Consider the following 19,226-nt stretch of genomic DNA (forward strand, 5'->3'; position numbering starts at 1 on the left):
TCGTCATGATGAGCATTACCCAAGATAGCTGATGCTGAACCCTGGTAGTACCTATTGGAACTCAGGTTTGGTGCAACATAGACAAACGCTGTTATGGTCATCTCTCGTCGCGTCAAACTGCTGTCAAGAAAATTTCATATCTTGCAGCAAATGGGCCGCTGGCGCCGCTGCCGATCACCACTTCTCGAGTAGACTACGGATTTGCCGTGTAATAATTTTCTTGTACTTTGAACATTAATATATCCTGCTTATTAATCGAAAAATGAAATATGTTCCTATACTTATGCGCCACGGCGACAATTATTCAAACTTGGATACGCGTGTGGAAATTTTGCAATTTGTTTGTTCACATGCGTTATGTCCAGGATACTTGTGTTAGTCTAAGAATAAAATAATTATCATTCAACGTTGTAGTTTTATTTTGTAACTTTTTCCTTATCCAGACTTCCTCGTCGCTCAGCGACAATATTTTTTCGAATTCCGTAGATTCATTTCCAATGTGCTCGATAGTCGTGTGAGGCACGAAATCTGTGAATTTTTTTATTTATTGTTCAGAACACATACATAAAAATATAGATATAACTTACAAAAATATATAAGAACAGACCTGGAGGTTAATAATGTAAACATGTAAAAATCAAAAGATAAAAAAGCGTTTTGCGAAGAGAAAATAAGTCAAACATAACTGATAATACTACTACTAGTTACTTATACTATTATTAGTTTTTGCAATTAAACCGCTGCAAAAAGACAGCGTGAGGACCTTATATTAGCCCTGACCTTAATTCACCACTTTAATTATTATACATTGACCCAAAATACTACAAAATACGAATGTACCGAGGCCTATAAAAAGTTACATTCCATTGTGATTTTAATCTTCGTTATGACAAATCAAAATTGCATTTATCTTGCCAAATTTTGTTATGCGGGCGGTAGAGGTTAATCTGAAAAATCTCTCTGGTAATAAAAACAAAACATCGTGAGGTAATAACATAACACGGCTAACAGGCCTTAAGAGTTATAGTATCTAAGTAAAAGTGTGCTCAAAAAATCCGATTATAACACTACCTTCAAAAGTCAGACGATTTTTGCACAGGTATTAAATAAAAAACAGTGTTGTAACGTAACTTACGTAACGTATAACAAAGTGTAGAGCTCTCATTACTGAACAGGACTAACGCCCAGTTTTCTAAAGCACGTAATATAGCACGGTGAGCGCCCCGGGAGCGCTTGTTAGCACCCTTACCTACGATCCAGTGCGGCCCGAACTACTAAAACACTACTGTATACACCTGGACTGTGGTCCAAGTCAGACGAGCTACGACAAAACAGTGTTGTAACGTAACGTATAACAAAGTGTAGAGCTCTCATTACTGAACAGGACTAACGCCCAGTTTTCTAAAGCTCGTAATATAGCACGGCGAGCGCCCCGGGAGCGCTTGTTAGCACCCTTACCTACGATCCAGTGCGGCTCGAACTACTAAAACACTACTGTATACACCTGGACTGTGGTCCAAGTCAGACGAGCTACGACAAAACAGTGTTGTAACGTAACGTATAACAAAGTGTAGAGCTCTCATTACTGAACAGGACTAACGCCCAGTTTTCTAAAGCTCGTAATATAGCACGGCGAGCGCCCCGGGAGCGCTTGTTAGCACCCTTACCTACGATCCAGTGCGGCTCGAACTACTAAAACACTACTGTATACACCTGGACTGTGGTCCAAGTCAGACGAGCTACGACAAAATAGATAATAGATACCGTAAAACAGGGTGAGTAAGTTTCGCGGGGAGCTATGGGTTATGAATGGGGAGAGAAGGATTGAGAGGAGGGTGAGGTGGGTTTTTAAGGCTACTGCTACAAAAATAATGTATTCCAATTTAAAATGGAGCTATTCGTAATAAAAAAAAAAACGATCCAACAATCTTTCAAAATCACCTTTGTATGAAAAACCCTCTCACCCCAAATACGAGACACTACGGGGTGAGGTGGGTTGTCCTCTTTATCGTCAAAGTTATGAAATGGAACTACCCAAAATAAAATACAAACTAAAATACAAACGTCCGAACCACTTATTATATACTGTACCATTCAGTTTTCACATGTAAAAATAAAATTTTATCGAGGTTTGAAAGTCAAATTTCACCCAACTCACCCCATTTTACGGTACTTGTTTGATTCAAAAGCCTCGAAGTTAGGGTAATTAAGTGATTCTGATGGGAAGGGTAATCAATTTTAACTCTAAAGGAACCCCGGGTACTCAGGGTGCCCCAAAACCCGACGATTCGACCCAAGAAAAGCAACAACAAGAAGAACGAACAATAACAATTACCTACTACGCTATACGGATAAATTATGCGCCCGTATAAAATATAGGTACACGCTGTATACCATGTTATTATGTAACTGCTGTGGGTAGGCATCTGTCGAAAGGTAATAGAAGATTTTTGTCTTTTTTTTTAAAGGGCAGGTTTGCCAAATATTTAGCACTTCAGCGAGAGCGCGGCCGAATATTCGGTTTTGACCGAAACCACTATTTGTGGAAGCTCCACTGAAATCCACCACGAAACATAGGTAGGTATTTATTATTTAAATTCTTTTTTTTAATTTCGTTACAGGCAAGAAACAAATTAACCCTAGTTGGTTCGAAATAACTACTTAGTAGGTATAGTTGACATAGCAATGCACGCACGAGAACTTTCCAAAGTTGCGAAACTTTCCACATGAGAATTTCTCGGTAACTTCTGAGAATGTTCTCGAGAACGAGAATTTATTTATTTATCGTAGTTTATACCATGAATATTCACGATAGTTTAGGTGTAGTATCCTTACCCCCAGAAAATTCCGGCTTTTGGTCTACCGCTTCCGGTCAGAAAAATGTATGACGGCCCGGCCAAACGGTCAGACCTAGGTGGGGGGTGCTCGACCAAATGTCATAGTGGGACCCTGGCAGTTTTTGACGCGGCTATGTTTTTTTCAATATGGCCGACTGTTTTTTTAATTTTTGCAAGTTTTTCCTAGCGCGCTGAAATTTTGGTCACGGAATCTCGGGGTTCCCTAGATACATATGAAAAATTTTTTTTTGGAAAAATGCTACAATTGCGGGAAAACTGGCCACTTCTATTTTGTATGGCAACTTTTAAACGGTGCGTGATAGGAGGGGGGTGCTCGACCAAATGTCATAGAGGGCCCCGAGACAAAACAAACTGCATTAAAAAAAAAAACAAATGTGTGACTTTCTTTTTTAATTTTTTCAAGTTGGTCCGAGCTCGCTGAGATTTGGCATGGCGGGAGATAGAGGCCTCGAAATTCCTATGACAAAAAATATTTTTTGGAAGAAATCCAAGATGGAGGAACAATAAATTTCCATGTTGCAGAATGTTCTGAGAACATTCTCGAGAACGTTTCCGCTTTTTGGAAATGTTCTGCAATTTGTACATTGCTAGGTTGACATAATGTACTTTCCACCGATTCGCCATACAATTGACCGGAGATATAGGTACGTTTTATAGTAGCCAAAGTATAATTTTTACCGATGCCTATCTCGAGCGTGTAACTATAAAACGAAGGTTCGCACACACACGCGGCGTTTTTACGAATCGAACCCTGGACCAAATTGTTTTCTTTCACCTTAGTTTAGATTCGGTTAAGAATTACTAGAAAACGCATGTCGCCTATGTTTTGTGCACCGAACCCCTCGATGTCGCACACACGCGGCGTTAACGAACCAAACCCTGGAACAAATTGTTTTCTTTTTCTGCCATACGATAAACGAGCTCCAAGAATAACATAGTTGCTAGTAGCATGTTGCTACAATAAAAAACTGAATGTTTGGATTACTACCACCGCCTTAAAAAATTGCAGTGCCCTTGCAGGGCTCATAACTGATCTTGTTTTGATGTACCACCTTATGTAATGTACGTATGAAAGCAATAAATTACTGAATACTGAAAATAAAAAAATATTATTATTTTTTAAATAATACCACATACCAAAAAGACTATTGCTATTTTCGCACTGTCTTTTTGAACGTAAATGATAAAAAGAATATTGATCAATAAAATTTTCGAAAGTGCATATTATCGCTGGTAAGTGGAAAAAGCTCGTTTAAAAGTTCACTTAGGTCAAATAGCAATACCTGCCTAGGTACTTACTTTGTTACTGTTGTCTGACAAGAAATCTAGACTCGCCCAAACGTGTTGACTGCATTTGTATTCTGGTGATAATAATAATAATAAGTGCAACTTTCACTTTTATCTCACAATGGTATCACATTATCGCTGCTTAGCCACGCCCCTTATCTTCGGTGGCGGTAATCTGCATTTGCACATTCTTATGATAACAACACCATAACAAATTCCTAGCTCTTATCTATTTAAGTATTTTAAATAACTACGCCGATTTATTATATACTATAGAGTATAGATATATATATACACAGGTGTAGCCTACCTGAACTGTATCCTAGTAGGAAACATCTACCGACATGAAAGCAATGAAATAAAATAAATAATGTGTAGAAAACGTATTTTATTTACAATATTACAATTTATTAACAATTCATAAAATAATTTGTCATTATACAGTAATAGAAATAAATTACAAATTGATATTCACAAATACAGCGAGACGAGGTCTTCCTCAGTTGCCCAAAGATCAAACTGGTCCAAAGATATCCGTGAGCCCGCAGTGGCATCCAATGTCCAAACAGTGGCCATCCCAGCGTGGTCTTCCTTTTTTAAACTTGACTCCACAATGCTGCAGTATGATGGCGACGGCGCAGGGTGCGGGGATGACGATAACCAAACGTCAGGTATCGACGCTTCGAGCAACCGTGCTGGTGAAAGCCGTTCCCTTGTACAAGGTATCGGGAAAACGAAGGATTCGTCCCCATGCCGTAATGCTTGTAGCTGGGAAGTCGAGTCCAGCATAGAAGGGCACTGAAGCTCGGAAACTGGTCGTGGCTGCAGTCGCTGACACGATGAAAACTCAGGATCGTGTGATGGACTCGGTAAGAAGCGCTTGCTGGGTTGACTCGACCAGTCACAATCCCCAACCTTCCTCTTCACGGGACATGTAGAAGTCTTCGGGTCTGGTTCGGCAGCGATGCGTTGCTCCAACATTGTAACTGTGGAAGAAACAAATGACATGAGAACAATGCTTATATTCCTACAGAGATATCTACATAAACAACGTTCATTAGCATTGCAACTTACTTTGAGACGCGAGGTTGTCATTGCATTTTCGTAGTTTGTCTGCGGCCCAATTTTTGTCGCGCGCCGTCGACGTATGGAGAAATGCGATGACCTCAGCCAGCAAACTCGGAAGAGTCATCTGAAACAAGCATTAATAATTATTAATAATTTAATAAAAATGGATAATAGAATCCCAAAAGAAATATTTAAATATGTAGGTGATATATGATTAGTGCTTACATTATCATGTAGACCGACTGCTGACGCCAATTCGTCTATAGTGTCCTTCATTTCAACTCGGCGCTCCTTTTCATACGCTGCATTGCGAGCTCGCCGCTCATCCTGAAACAATTATGGACACATTAAACTAAATATAATAGACAGATATATAAATATTAAAAGTATAATAGCCAGCAAGGACTTACCAGGGATATAGGAACGCGATATTTACCAACCGGCCTTCCACGCTTACGGAACACGACTCTACGAGATTTAATCAGATCAGACGACATTTTTCTTAGAATATGAACAGCACTTGAAAAATGATTGAAAATTACTGTCTGACGTATCAGGAAGAATTATGTGTGAACTTAAGATTAAATGGATATTTATATAAACTAGATTAACCCCCACCACTCGTCTTCACATAGCCACGCCCCCGAACTCACCGAATTCACTTGATATTATTATTCCTCAACAATGACGTCACTGTTAGGTACTCAGAGTTTTTATTCCTTTATATGTTCAAACATGCCCTGAAATGGCCTCCTCATACCCCCAGAAAGGGGGAATGTTAGACGACCCGCTGTGTATATGTTCAAATACAAAACGATAGTGACTTGCCTATAAAAAATTATTAAAACTGATTGATTAATCACGAGAGACTGATATTTTGAACTTTAACTGAAAAAGTACAGTCAGCGACACATGTTAACGGATCAGTCTATGACGCATCTAAAGTTACTAGATTATCTAACAACTTAACATAAAGAGATATGTCTGTATGTAGAACTAAAATTATGACAAATACTTTTGAACACGAAATATGGAAATATATCATATTTAATACAAAAATTACTACTGTTATACCTACTACTGTCTTATACAAAAACAGTGGGTCTGAAGGAATGTGTGTCTTATGAAAAATAGTTTAAAAATATACTGATTCCATTTTAATTTTTATATTTATTTTGTTTTAATGTGTCTTTTTCAATTTCATTTTTGTGTTTTTATTTTGCTTGAATTAGCATTATTGTGGTATTTAAAATTGTTATTTTATCTTAACATGACAGTATGGATCTCTGGTTATCAAAAATAAATGTATTTATTTATCTCTCTATTAATAAAAGTAGATATTCCAGGGTAGCAGAGTCAGTATTGATGCTGACTGTACATACATAGTTAAAGTACATACTTAATTTAACGCATCATTGAGGGCTATGATGGATTTGTCACCATATCATTAATCATTTAATGCGTGACATGACGACTATCTGACAAGTGATATAATTCGGTATAAAGTCGCAAGGATAACGTATAAGTTGGTATAAGTGTGTCAGGATGAGCGGCAAGCTCGCAAGCGTATAAAAAGGAGCGCATCAGAGTTGAAATTAAGGATACCTACTCTAGATGAATTGGCGTCTGCAGTCGGTCTCATGATACTGTACCTAAGCATACTTATAATATACCTAGCTACATATTTAAATAATTTTGTGGTTTCGTTATTCTTTATTTATTAATCTCTTAATAATTTTTAATGCTTGTTTCATGTGACTGTTCCGAACTTGCTGGCTGATATGAGGTCATCGCATTTCTCCATACGTCGACCATGCGCGACAACTATTGGGACGCAGACAGACTACGAAAATGCAATGACAACCTCGCGTCTCAAAGTAAGTTGCAATGCCATTGAAATTGTTTTATGTTATGTAGATATGTCAGTATGGGCATTGTTCTCATGTTTGCGCATTCCTAAGATAATAATACCTTAATATCAACTAAGTAATAATAGTATCTACCTACCTGGTATGTGCAACATAACAATTGCGTTTGCGCATTCCTAAGATAATAATACCTTAATATCAACTAAGTAATAATAGTATCTGGGTCGTTCTACCGTTTCGTGCCGATTTGCCACTTTTTTGAGGTTTTTTTTTATTTTGAAGTTACAGTGTAGATTTTGATATGAGAATGTGAATGTGTATACGTATTGTGTATATTATTTTAAGAAAGGCACCTATATATACTAGTTATACTTTTGGAAAACAAATAAGGAAAGTAATGAAGGCACAGATGGAAATGAAAAACCAAGGGAAGGTAATGAAACACGAATAGAAGGAAATGAAATTAGATTAAATATAAATTAACTTTATTGGTCAAAATCAAAGTGATAATATTTTAAACGATGGAACCATAAATATCTTGGCTTTTAAAAAGTATATCTACCCTGTTGACCTGTTTAATATAATAACCTACTTTTTAACAATACTTTTTACGATGTTTCAGTATTCCTCTTCGGTCTCATTATTTGTCAGAACTAGAAACATATTAAATGAGATTTGTAATGTAAAAAAACTGCTTACATAAATGAAATTAAAAAAGCTTAAATTATCTAGAAATTGTTATAAAAAACAATCGTTATTTATGATAAAATATATTATTCGGGAAATAACTGAGGTATAATTTTAAACTATCCAGTATCGATGTAGGTAATGTGACTTAGCCGTCTTTGTAAAGGGCAGATGCTATTTTTTTTAAATAATGAAGTGGGCCAGAATATTACATTTCGGACACGACCATGATAAGCTGTTTCAAAGGGAACGGCGGGCCGAAGTAAAGCTGCAGGACAGCAGAGCTTGGAGACGAACAAATAGTTGTGTATTAAAAAGCAAACTAGCGGACCGCAAACACGATCTTGAGCTCTGAAGCCGTTGGAGGTCGAAGAGCGTACTCTACGAAACACCAAAACTCTGTGTAGATAGAGGCCAGAGGCCGAGTACGCCCCAATAATCAAAATAATTATTATAAATAACAAACTCCATAGGGTTGTAGACTCAACAAGTCGCACTTTCGAGGAAAAATGCAAAGGTCAAGCCGCAGGAGGGTCCGAGATCACATTGGTTAAATTTCAAGCTCTCTTAGTTAAGTTAGGTCTTATATGGAAGCGCAACGTGATCAGAAGGACTGGGCCTTCAGCGTTTATGCGGACCTCGGCCTTTGGCCTTCTTAGCAAAGTTCTGCACTCTTGCAGATTGATATTTGGCCTTTTACGGAAATGTGCCCCTATCTGAAGCTCCCCCGGGCCTTCGGCCTTGCTTTTTAATACATTCGGCTATTGGTTCTTGTTTGAGGTCAGCTCCACTGAAGCTCAGTCTTTGACCTCGCACGATTGTGCCCGCTGCCAATAGATAAAAGAAATTTTGAACACCTTTTGTGGAGCCCGGCTTTCGGCATCGCTTGCATTTGGGCATTGAAACAATTTAAGGTCTACTCTCCTGCGAAAGCTCGGCTTTCAGCCTCGCAGGAAAGCGCGCCACAATCGGACGCTCCGAGCTGCCTGCTCTTTCTTTGCGGAACTCGCAGAAAGGGGTGGGAATGGGACGCTCCTCTCCAGTTCTAGATGGTGTTGGACCATTGTTTCATGAACTTTCTAGATTTTTCTAAAGCTTGGCCTTTAGACGGTTACAAAGTTACAAGAAATTTCCCTGATACGGCCAACCCGTATTTTTAACTTAGCACAAGAAGAGGCTCCCGGGAGCAGATCTTTGTGAGACCCTCCTCATAAATATCTAGCGTCGGAGGGCTCGCTATTGAGCTTTATTCAAGGACTATCAAAAGTTTTCAGTATTTTAATTAGCAGATAAGTTAGGCGTTAGATAAGTTTCAATAGGTTGACCTGTCCAAAATGTTCCGCATTTATAAATTGTTGGAAATATGATGTATCTATCTGATATATTTACAATATTTGCCATGAAAAAAAAATACGCTTACGCGCCTATCTGCTTATTTATATGCAATATATACAACCAACAGGATTCCCATGACATAGCGTTGGGTATAGGTAAGGACCTATACCCTGAAACTCTGTCAAACGGTCTAACGAAGTCGAAAGAATGGGACATACATACGTTTCAAAACATAAGAGTTATGATTTGAGAGCGTATGTGTGCATATAACTCTTGGGCTGTGGGCTAAAAACATAAAAAGGTATCACATGTCATACAAAATGATTGTTCATTTCCTTCCAAACTGGTTCATTTCCTTCACCCGAAAATATTAGAAGAAATGGAGAGGGATGAATTGGAGTGGAATGAACTTTCGACGGTTTTTTTTAATTTCTTTATCGTCTTTAAGGCTAGAATGTCATCAAGTAAAAGCAATGAAGATATACCAAAATGCTAACAGATTATGAACAAGGTGATTTTTTTGCAATAGTTAGCACCAAATTACTTAATGGATAAAAATATTAAAAATGAGTAGTAACCGTGACATAGTGCCTTTCCGGTGAGGAGAACCAAAATTACTCGTAAATCAAGAGCGCGAAATCTCCTTCGTTGACGTATTGCGGTAGACTAAGGTAGTAAAAACACGTAGCAATCACAGATATTCGTGAATAAAGGCGCGTTTAGATTTGGCATGAGTGGCAATTTTTTAGAGTGAAAATGAAGTCTTTCACAAAATTAAAAAGTGCGTTCTCTCGTTAAGTACCATGTACCATTATAATACTGATTATTTGCTTATTTATAAACAATAATGGAAAGTAGGGTTTATCTGAAAATAATAGTGTTTTTAAATTTTCGAACCCAATGGTACGCCATTTTAGGTCGAGGGAAATGAATTTTTCGCATGTTTTTAATTTTTATTTAATAGATCATTAGGTTTAGCCAAATTCCAAAACTGGCGTATTTTCCGTACCACATAAACATACCCTTTAAAAATAACCACATGTAAAAAAATATAATTTTAAGGCTTGATGTGGGCTCGGACACCAAATCGGCACGAAAAGGTAGAACGACCCATCTACCTACCTGCTATGTACAACATAACAATCGCGTTTGAGCATTCCTAAGATAATAATACCTTAATATCAACTAAGTACCTAATAATAGTATCTACCTACCTGGTATGTGCAACATAATAATTGCGTTTGCGCATTCCTAAGATAATAATACCTTAATATCAACTAAGTAATAATAGTATCTACCTACCTGCTATGTACAACATAACAATTGCGTTTGCGCATTTCTAAGAAAATAATAGGTAAGTACCTCAACATCAACTAAGTAATAATAGTATCTACCTACTAGCTATGTTAACAACATAAGAATTGCGTTTGCGCATTCTTAAGATAACAATACCTAACTTAACACGAACTAAATAATAATAGTAGTAGTGCCTACCTACTTTCTACTTGCTAGTAAATAGTTATAAGTCAAAATAACAATGTATTGTCACTGGAGCATACAAGCTCTATCGCATTATGCAATGAAGTCAATAAAATAATGGCAAAAAATATAATTATTTTGGTTCAAAAGTTTCGCAGGCATTACAATACAATTCGATCAGTATAAAAAATAATAATAAAATTATAATAACTACTGCAACTTACACTCACTTTTATCTCTACCAATGGTATCGCGTTATCGCTGCTAGCCACGCCCCTTATCTTCGGTGGTGGTAAACTGCATTTGCACATCCCTAAGATAATAAATACCAGCGGCACAAGGGTTTAAGCACATAATTCTATTACCCGTAACTCCGTCCAGTGCCTCTTGTAATAGAAAAATAATAAACATGGAGAAAAAAGTTAAACAGAACCTACTCCGCAAAAGGGGTAGACCCGCTGGTAAAAATAGAGTGCCCTTGTCTCAGGTGAGCAAATTATGTATTTATTGTATTGTATATAAGTGTATTGATGACACAAGTCAATTGATCGTATAACATAAATATATGTATTTTTCAGAATGAACGCAGAGCTAGAAACGCGCAGTATGAGAGGGAACGCAGGGAAGAGATGTCGGGTGCTTTAGCAGACTTGGCTGCGGCTGTTGGCGTCACTGGTTCCGTAAGTTTTTCGTATGGAATGCCCTTGCTATTTTTGCAATACTTTCAGTTGTATGCTGACTAATGATCCTTGTGTACTTTTCGCAGATTTCAAATGCAGAACTTCTGGCAACAGTAATCACAGAGCTCCAACGAGCTTCGCAGGTCAAGCATAGCAGTGATTTAGACTCGTTGCGGCGGTGTAATAAAAATCTTATGGCTCAGAGTAAGTTACCATACTATTTTTCAATATGATGTTTTGTACGTTCTTTGTGATAGCCTTTAACGTATTTTTTTTTACAGTTTTGACGTTGGAACAGCGGCTTACAGAATCTGATGAGATCGAGAGCTCAGGACACCCGACTGGAGAACTCACGGACACACCTCGACCAGTCAAGAGGAAGCGGGATGATTGTGAGGCGCCGGTGGATGTTCCCGTTCCGAAGCGTTCCCCTCGAGACTACGAGCCTTCGCTAGATTATGCAGTCAAGCAGGACCACGAAAACGAAGCCCCCGTGCCGGAATATTTGTCGAAACAAGAGTTCCTGCCAGCGGATTCGCAGTCTTCACTTGAGAGCAGCGCCTTTGACCACCGGGAGCGTGTTGCCAACTATTCGCCGTTCACAAGGCCACACGTACCCGCTCCTGAGTGTAAGATTGAGACCAAGACTGAGGTCTCTGAGTTCAATCAACCTGTTCAGCCCTATACTGAGCAGGTGTACTATCACCATGATTCCCAGCAGTGTCGTGCCGGTCCTTTTTCATCAGAATCGTCGTTCAAGCAAGACCACACGAGCTTCAGCGAAGGGACAAAGCATACACTCAGTAATGCCTTTGTGCCGACGGATCCCTGGCTCCCGATTGCAGCAACATCGGATCAGGGTTTCCCCGCTTCGAGAGAGTCGCCAGTGAGCGGCGCCTCTGAGCAACAGGATTGCGATGTCGACTATTCCAACTATCACTTCGCCGGGCCGCAGGTTCCCACACCCGAGTATCAGTTAGATACTACGGTTGTACCATCGGAATACATCAATCCTGTACGTGTACAGCCATACACAGAAGAGGCGTACTGTCACCCATCACCCTGGATGTGCAGCTCCGGCCCTTCTTCACCGGAAGAGCAGTTCTCGCCATATCAGTACCTGATTCCTGGGACACACCACGGATTTTCGTCTCCGCAGTACCACCTCTCCGGCCCTTCAATGGACCAACAACAGCCTATCTATGAAGTTCCTGTTCAACCAAATGCGTGCGTGGGGCAGCGTGGAGTTCATTCCGATGCATACAAATACCAGTCTACCGAATGTAAGTGGCGCGGAGCAAGATCCTCGCCGAGAAGGATTCTTTCACCTGAAAATCTGATCGCGATGTATTTCTCACCTATGGACTCGACTGCAATATAGATTAAGCCCGCAACTGTCGCATTGGTCAAGGTTAAGGTTGGAAATGTTTTTTCATTTGTAAAGATTTGTCTGTAATTGATTAAGTATACCTAATTAAGTGTTTATTAACTAAATAAAAATGTTTTGTAAAGCGACATTCAATGGTGCTATTGTAAATAATATTATAAATAAATGTTTAGTCAGGCTTTCTGTTTTTATTGTTATAATAATTATATTTATTTACAGTCAAGTATTTTTATACTGGGTGCACTCATGATACTCAAACATATGTCCCATAGTGCTTATGTCAGTGAATTAAGAACTGTGGGGCATATTTTTGAGTAAGATATAATTATACACCCATATTTTTACACTAGACTATTTAACTTACATATTTTTTTAATGTTAAATAGTCTATCCAGGCAACAAAAGAATACTGTACATCTAAATAATGTAGTCCATTCAAATTCGAATAAAAACGAACTGGCGACGCAGCAGCCGTGTGTGTTGTTTGCTTGTTTGTACACGAATCATTTCAAGCTACTTTTGATTTGACCCCTTCTCATGAAATTCAGCACATATATTAGTAATAGTAACATCAACTAAATAATAATAGTATCTACACCTGCTATTTACAACATAACTATTGCGTTTGCGCTTTTTTTTATAATAATACCTGACTTAATACGAACTAAGTGATAATATTATCTAACTACCTGCTATGTAGGTACAACAAAACAATTGCGTTTGCGCATTCTTAAGATAATAATACCTTAACATCAACTAAGTAATAATAGTATGTACAACATAACAATTGCTTTTTGCGCATTCCTAAGATAATAATACCTAACTTAACACGATCTAAGTAATAATAGTATGTACTCGTACCTACCTGCTAGTAAATAGTATATAACTATTATAACAAACAATGGGCCTCCTACCGCAGCAGCCAACTTCCTGACTATAGAAATAAATAAAATATTGTTTATTTTAGGCTTTTAGCCCATAATAGGTCCACTGAGACAAACATGAAGTTCCTCTTCAACCGAATGTCGTCGGCAGCGTGGAGCTCATTCCGATGCATGGGAATTCCAGTCTGCCGAATGTAAACAAGCGGCGCGGAGCTAGATCCTCATCGAGAAGGATTCCTTTCACCTCACCTGAAAATCTGATGCGATGTATTTGTCTCCTATGGACCAGACTGGGGTATAAATTTACCCCTCAAAGATATTTTAGGATTTTCGAATTACCTAACAAATGATAAAATTAGAATGATTTAAGTATTTCGCGACATGGTATAGGTATGTTTAATAATTGTAGGTGCATATTATACATTTTAAAAGCGCTATTAATCCTAAATGTTTATAAGTAGATGATCCCGTTATAAGGTGAAGGTGTCCCTAAGTAGGTAAATAACAGTTGAACAGAGTAATTATTTAACCGGTCGTATGCTTTGTAATAGGTAGGTACACTTTATTTATTAAAATTCACTAGTTATACCGAATCTGGCGATACCTAGCGTGTTACTTAAACTTAATATTTTTCGTCAAAATAACAATGTATTGTCAATGGAGCATACTAAGCTCTCTCTCTCCTGTGCAATGAAGTTAATAAAATAATGGCAAGAAGTCTTTATTGGCCAAAAAGTGTAGCAGGCTTTACAATTCGATCATGATAGTAACGATAGTAATTTAATAACTATAGTAGTGCAACTGCAACATTTGCATATTGCAACTTTCTCCCTTATCTCGCCCAATGGTATCGCGTTATCGCTGCTAGCCACGCCCCTTATCAATGGGTGGTGGTAATCTGCGTTTGCGCATCCCTAAGATAATAAATACCAGCGGCATAAGGGTTTAAGCACATAATTTTACTACCCGTAACTCCGTCCAGTGCCTGTTGTGATAGAAAAATAATAAACATGGAGAAAAAAGTTAACCAGAACGTACTCCGCAAAAGGGGTAGACCCGCTGGTAAAAATAGAGTGCCCTTGTCTCAGGTGAGCAAATGATGTATTTATTGTATTGTATATAAAAGTATTGATGACACCAGTCAATTGATCTTATAACATAAATATATGTATTTTTCAGAATGAACGCAGAGCTAGAAACGCGCAGTATGAGAGGGAACGCAGGGAAGAGATGGCGGGTGCTTTAGCAGACTTGGCTGCGGCTGTTGGCGTCACTGGTTCCGTAAGTTTTTCATTCTATACATGAAATGCCTTGCTATTTTTGCAATATTTTCAGTTGTATATTGATCCTTGTGTCCTTTTCGCAGATTTCAAATGCAGAACTTCTGGCAACGGTAATCACACAGCTCCAACTTGCTTCGCAGGTCAAGCATAGCACTGATTTAGACTCGTTGCGGCGGTGTAATAAGAATCTTATGGCTCAGAGTAAGTTACCGTACTTTTTTCAAAATGATGTTTTGTACATACGTTCTTTGTGATAGCCCTAAAACGAATAATTTTTTTGCAGTTTTGACGTTGGAGCAGCGGCTTACAGAATCTGATGAGATCGAGAGCTCAGGACACCCGACTGGAGAACTCACAGACACACCTCGACCAACCAAGAGGAAGCGGGATAATTGTGAGGCGCCGGTGGATGTTCCTGTTCCGAAGCGTTCCCCTCGAGACTACAAGCCTTCGCTAGATTATGCAATCAAGCAGGACCACGAACACGAAAACTCCATGGCGGATTATTTGCCGAAACAAGAGTTCCTGCCAGCGGATTCGCAGACTTCACTGGAGAGCAGCGCCTTTGACCACCGGGAGCGCCATGTCAACTATTCGCCTTTCACAAGGCCGCACGTACCCGCTCCTGAATGTAAGATGGAGACCAAGATTGAGGTCTCTGAGTACATTCAACCTGTTCAGCCATATACTGAGCAGGTGTACTATCACCCTGAATCCCAGCAGTGTCGTGCCGGTCCTTTTTCATCAGAATCGTCGTTCAAGCAAGACCACACGAGCTTCAGCGAAGGAACAAAGCATACACTTAGTAATGCCTTTGTGCCGACGGATCTCTGGCTCCCGATCGCAGCAACATCGGATCAGGATTTCCCCGCTTCAAGAGAGTCGCCAGTGAGCGGCGCCTCTGACCAACAGGATTGCGATGTCGACTATTCCAACTATCACTTCGCCGGGCCGCAGGTTCCCACACCCGAGTATCGGTTAGATACTACGGTTGAACCATCGGAATACATCCATCCTGTTCAGCCATACACAGAGGAGGCGTACTGTCACATGTCAGCGTGGCTGTGCCGCTCCGGCCCTTCTTCATCGGAAGAGCAGTCTTCACCATCTCAATACCTGATTCCTGGGACACGCCACGGATTTTCGTCTCCGCAGTACCACCCCTCCGGCCCTTCAATGGGCCAACAGCAGTCGCCTGTCCATGAAGTTCCTGTTCAACCGAATGTCGTCGGCAGCGTGGAGTTCATTCCGATGCATGGGAATTCCAGTCTACCGAATGCAAGCGGCGCGGAGGAATATCCTCGTCGAGAAGGATTCCTTTCGTCTGAAAATCTGATCGCGATGTATTTGTTACCTATTGACCTGACTTCAATATAGATAGGTATTTTTCAGTCACAGTGTTATGGTTAGATTGATTCTATGTTGATTTGTAAAAATGTTCCTGTAATTGACTGATTATTATGAAATGTTTATTAAGTAGGTAACTAAATATGATTCGTTTTGCAACTAAGTATACTTAAGCTACATTCAATGGTGCTATTATATGTATTATTATTAATAAATGTTTTAATCAGTCTTCCTGTTTTCATTGTCATAATATATTTATTAGGCAGGTACCTAATTATCATAGTACAATAGTCTACTCAGGCAGCACAAGGATTAGCGGAATAGGTACTAAGAATCATTGTTATTTACACTTTTTAAAAACTATTTATAAATTGACAATATCCACACTCGGTAAGAACTTACCTGCTTATTCAGGGGTTTAGGCACTTACTTGTTATGAGAGTAGTACCTAGGTACCTGAAATAAATGCATATTGTTTTAGTGACAATACCTAAATATCATGCAATGGCAGTAAATAATAATCCTACTTATGGGCCCCGCGAAGATGTAAAAAGTATCTGAGTAGGTGTTCATTATCTATTCTTTTATCTTCCTAACTAGATAAGCGTTATTCATTTATATTACTATTATTACGTAGGTACGCAAAAATATTTTAGGAGTTTTGAGTTACCTAACAAAAAATAAAGTTGGAATGATATGAGTTTCGTGACATGGTATCTAGGTATTTAGCCAACCTATTACCTACATGGCACAGATGATTCCGTTATTAGACGGTAATTAATTATGTTACTATTCGTAGTTATTGTAATAAATTACTCATTAGGTAAGTCCCTACCTACTTTATTTATAAGATTCACAACACAACTAGCCGAATGTAGCGATAGTTAACAAAATAAATAATGGTAAATAAATATATATCACATTGGGCCAAAAGTTTCGCAGGCATTACAATTCAATCACGATAATAACAATAATAACTAAATGCAAATTTCACTCTTATCTCGCCCAGTAGTATCGCGTTATCGCTGCTAACCACGCCCCTTATCTTCGGTGGTGGTAATCCAATTGGTAATCGGCGTTTGAGCATGCCACTCACCCGCACAACTATACCACACATGAAAAATAAAAACTTATGTTGGATTACCTACCTTACACCACACGACAGCAATGATCATACTTTCTGTAGATACCTAAGAACCAATATAAAACCAATGCGATTGCCGATATGTTTTTTAAAGAGCAATTTTTACAAATTTTCGAACTGTCCATAGTACTCTGGTGTGGGATTGGGACTGAGTTATTTCCCGCCTCTTATCCAGAATACTTGATTTCAAAATATAAAACAATCCAAGGACCATCTACAGGGCTTTAACTTTTTACCTGCATGGCAAATTTCACCAGTTTACATGGCAGTTGTTTAGCCGAAAAGGTGACAAAGAGACAGACAGAATTACTTTCACCATTATAATATTAGTAAAGTTGTAATGTGAATTATAGACATAAACCTGATTATTTTTGACCGGTATTGTTACTATTTGTCGTGGCACCGACTTCAAACATATCAGTTGGTAATGCATATACTTAAAAACTGATAAAGTTTTTATTTTTCAATTTTTAGTTTTAAGGCATTGTTAAAAGCTTATGAGTGACGTGTGACGCATGAATGAAAAGCATAATAATGCGTACTTATCACTAAATTCGAAATTATTCCTGTCACTACACAAACACAAAATCCATCCTCCGCCCCGCCACTGACCCAATCCCTCAACCCCCCAATCCCTCAACCCCCCGATCACTCAACCCCAGATCACGGAACCCCTCGACCCTGAACCACCAACCTTTCAACCGCCATTTCCCGACTCCTCAGTAGCCTTACCATAAGTCTTACACTGACATATTCGCTAGCGTGTGCGTAACTTACTTTCTATGCGTCGTGCTGGCATCCTATTAGTGCGAACGAGATAGTTACGAAGACGTTAGCGAATATGTAGTAGTGTCAAACTCTTGGTAGAGCTACAGTTGTACTTCATCAAATTGGTGATTTTCGGGGGGAAATGCTTAAGTTACTATAAAAACCGGGCAAGTGCGAGTCGGACTCGCGCACGAAGGGTTCCGTACCATAATGCAAAAAAAAAAACGAAAAAAAAGCAAAAAAAAAAACGGTCACCCATCCAAGTACTGACCACTCCCGACGTTGCTTAACTTTGGTCAAAAATCACGTTTGTTGTATGGGAGCCCCATTTAAATCTTTATTTTATTCTGTTTTTAGTATTTGTTGTTATAGCGGCAACAGAAATACATCATCTGTGAAAATTTCAACTGTCTAGCTATCACGGTTCGTGAGATACAGCCTGGTGACAGACGGACGGACGGACGGACGGACGGACAGCGAAGTCTTAGTAATAGGGTCCCGTTTTACCCTTTGGGTACGGAACCCTAAAAAACAACGATGTCGCCATACTCGTGCCTTTAAAAATTGAGGAGTTCCCTCATTTTCTTATGAATTCCGTCATCAGATTAGAACCAACAATGTTATGGGAACACCTTAGAGGTAACTTCGTTCAAACGAAAAAAGAATTACTCAAATCGGACCACGGGTTTCGGAGTAATCTACATTTATAAAATCATCATTATTATCATCAACAATCATCATCATCATGTCCACTCTATCAAATTAGTGATTTTCAAGAGGGAATGCTTGATTTGCTTAAGACAATACCCAAATTACCATACATGTGCCTTTAACAATTGAGGAGTTCCCTCAATTCTTCATGGATCCCATCATCAGAACAGCACCAGATTAATGTGGGACCACCTTGGAAGTACCTTCTTTCGAACAAAAAAAGAATTGCTCAAATCGGACCACGGGTCTCGGAGTAATCGCTGAACGTCCTACATTTTAAGAAATCGTCATGATTATCATCAAAACAATCATCATCATCAGGTCCACTTCATCAAATTGGTGCTTTTCGAGAGAAAATGCTCGAGTTGCTTAAGAAAACACCCAAATCACCATACATGTGCTTTGAAAAATTGAGGAGTTCCGTCAATTTCTCATGGATC

General features: G+C 38.9%; 2 protein-coding genes and 2 long non-coding RNA genes across 6 annotated transcripts in view; 1 reads left to right on the forward strand and 3 right to left on the reverse strand.

Moving 5' to 3' along the window:
• Positions 1–19,226, reverse strand: part of LOC134799486 (uncharacterized) — a 458,421-nt gene that overhangs the window by 281,379 nt on the left and 157,816 nt on the right. The window lies entirely within an intron of this gene.
• On the reverse strand, positions 4,549–6,022 carry LOC134799214 (uncharacterized). 2 transcript variants are annotated; one of them, XM_063771603.1, is made up of 5 exons: positions 5,867–6,022; positions 5,624–5,681; positions 5,439–5,540; positions 5,220–5,337; positions 4,549–5,131 (listed from the first exon to the last, which is right to left on the reverse strand). In XM_063771603.1, exons 3-5 carry the CDS (start codon positions 5,487–5,489, stop codon positions 4,617–4,619), a joined length of 684 nt encoding a protein of 227 aa, XP_063627673.1. In that variant the 5' UTR covers positions 5,490–5,540; positions 5,624–5,681; positions 5,867–6,022; the 3' UTR covers positions 4,549–4,616. The 2 variants fall into 2 exon arrangements, with proteins under 2 accessions (XP_063627673.1, XP_063627672.1); XM_063771602.1 differs by lacking the exon at positions 5,624–5,681 and having other exon boundaries at positions 4,550–5,131.
• On the forward strand, positions 6,725–12,821 carry LOC134799217 (uncharacterized). 2 transcript variants are annotated; one of them, XM_063771604.1, is made up of 4 exons: positions 6,725–7,090; positions 11,161–11,262; positions 11,349–11,466; positions 11,544–12,821. In XM_063771604.1, exons 1-4 carry the CDS (start codon positions 6,995–6,997, stop codon positions 12,641–12,643), a joined length of 1,416 nt encoding a protein of 471 aa, XP_063627674.1. In that variant the 5' UTR covers positions 6,725–6,994; the 3' UTR covers positions 12,644–12,821. The 2 variants fall into 2 exon arrangements, with proteins under 2 accessions (XP_063627674.1, XP_063627675.1); XM_063771605.1 differs by lacking the exon at positions 6,725–7,090 and adding an exon at positions 10,825–11,069.
• On the reverse strand, positions 7,550–9,134 carry LOC134799215 (uncharacterized). The gene is made up of 2 exons (XR_010145358.1): positions 8,198–9,134; positions 7,550–8,165 (listed from the first exon to the last, which is right to left on the reverse strand). It is a non-coding gene; the product is annotated as an uncharacterized LOC134799215 (long non-coding RNA).

Source organism: Cydia splendana, chromosome 18 (genome assembly GCF_910591565.1).
Source record: "Cydia splendana chromosome 18, ilCydSple1.2, whole genome shotgun sequence".
Classification (NCBI taxonomy): Eukaryota; Metazoa; Arthropoda; class Insecta; order Lepidoptera; family Tortricidae; genus Cydia; species Cydia splendana.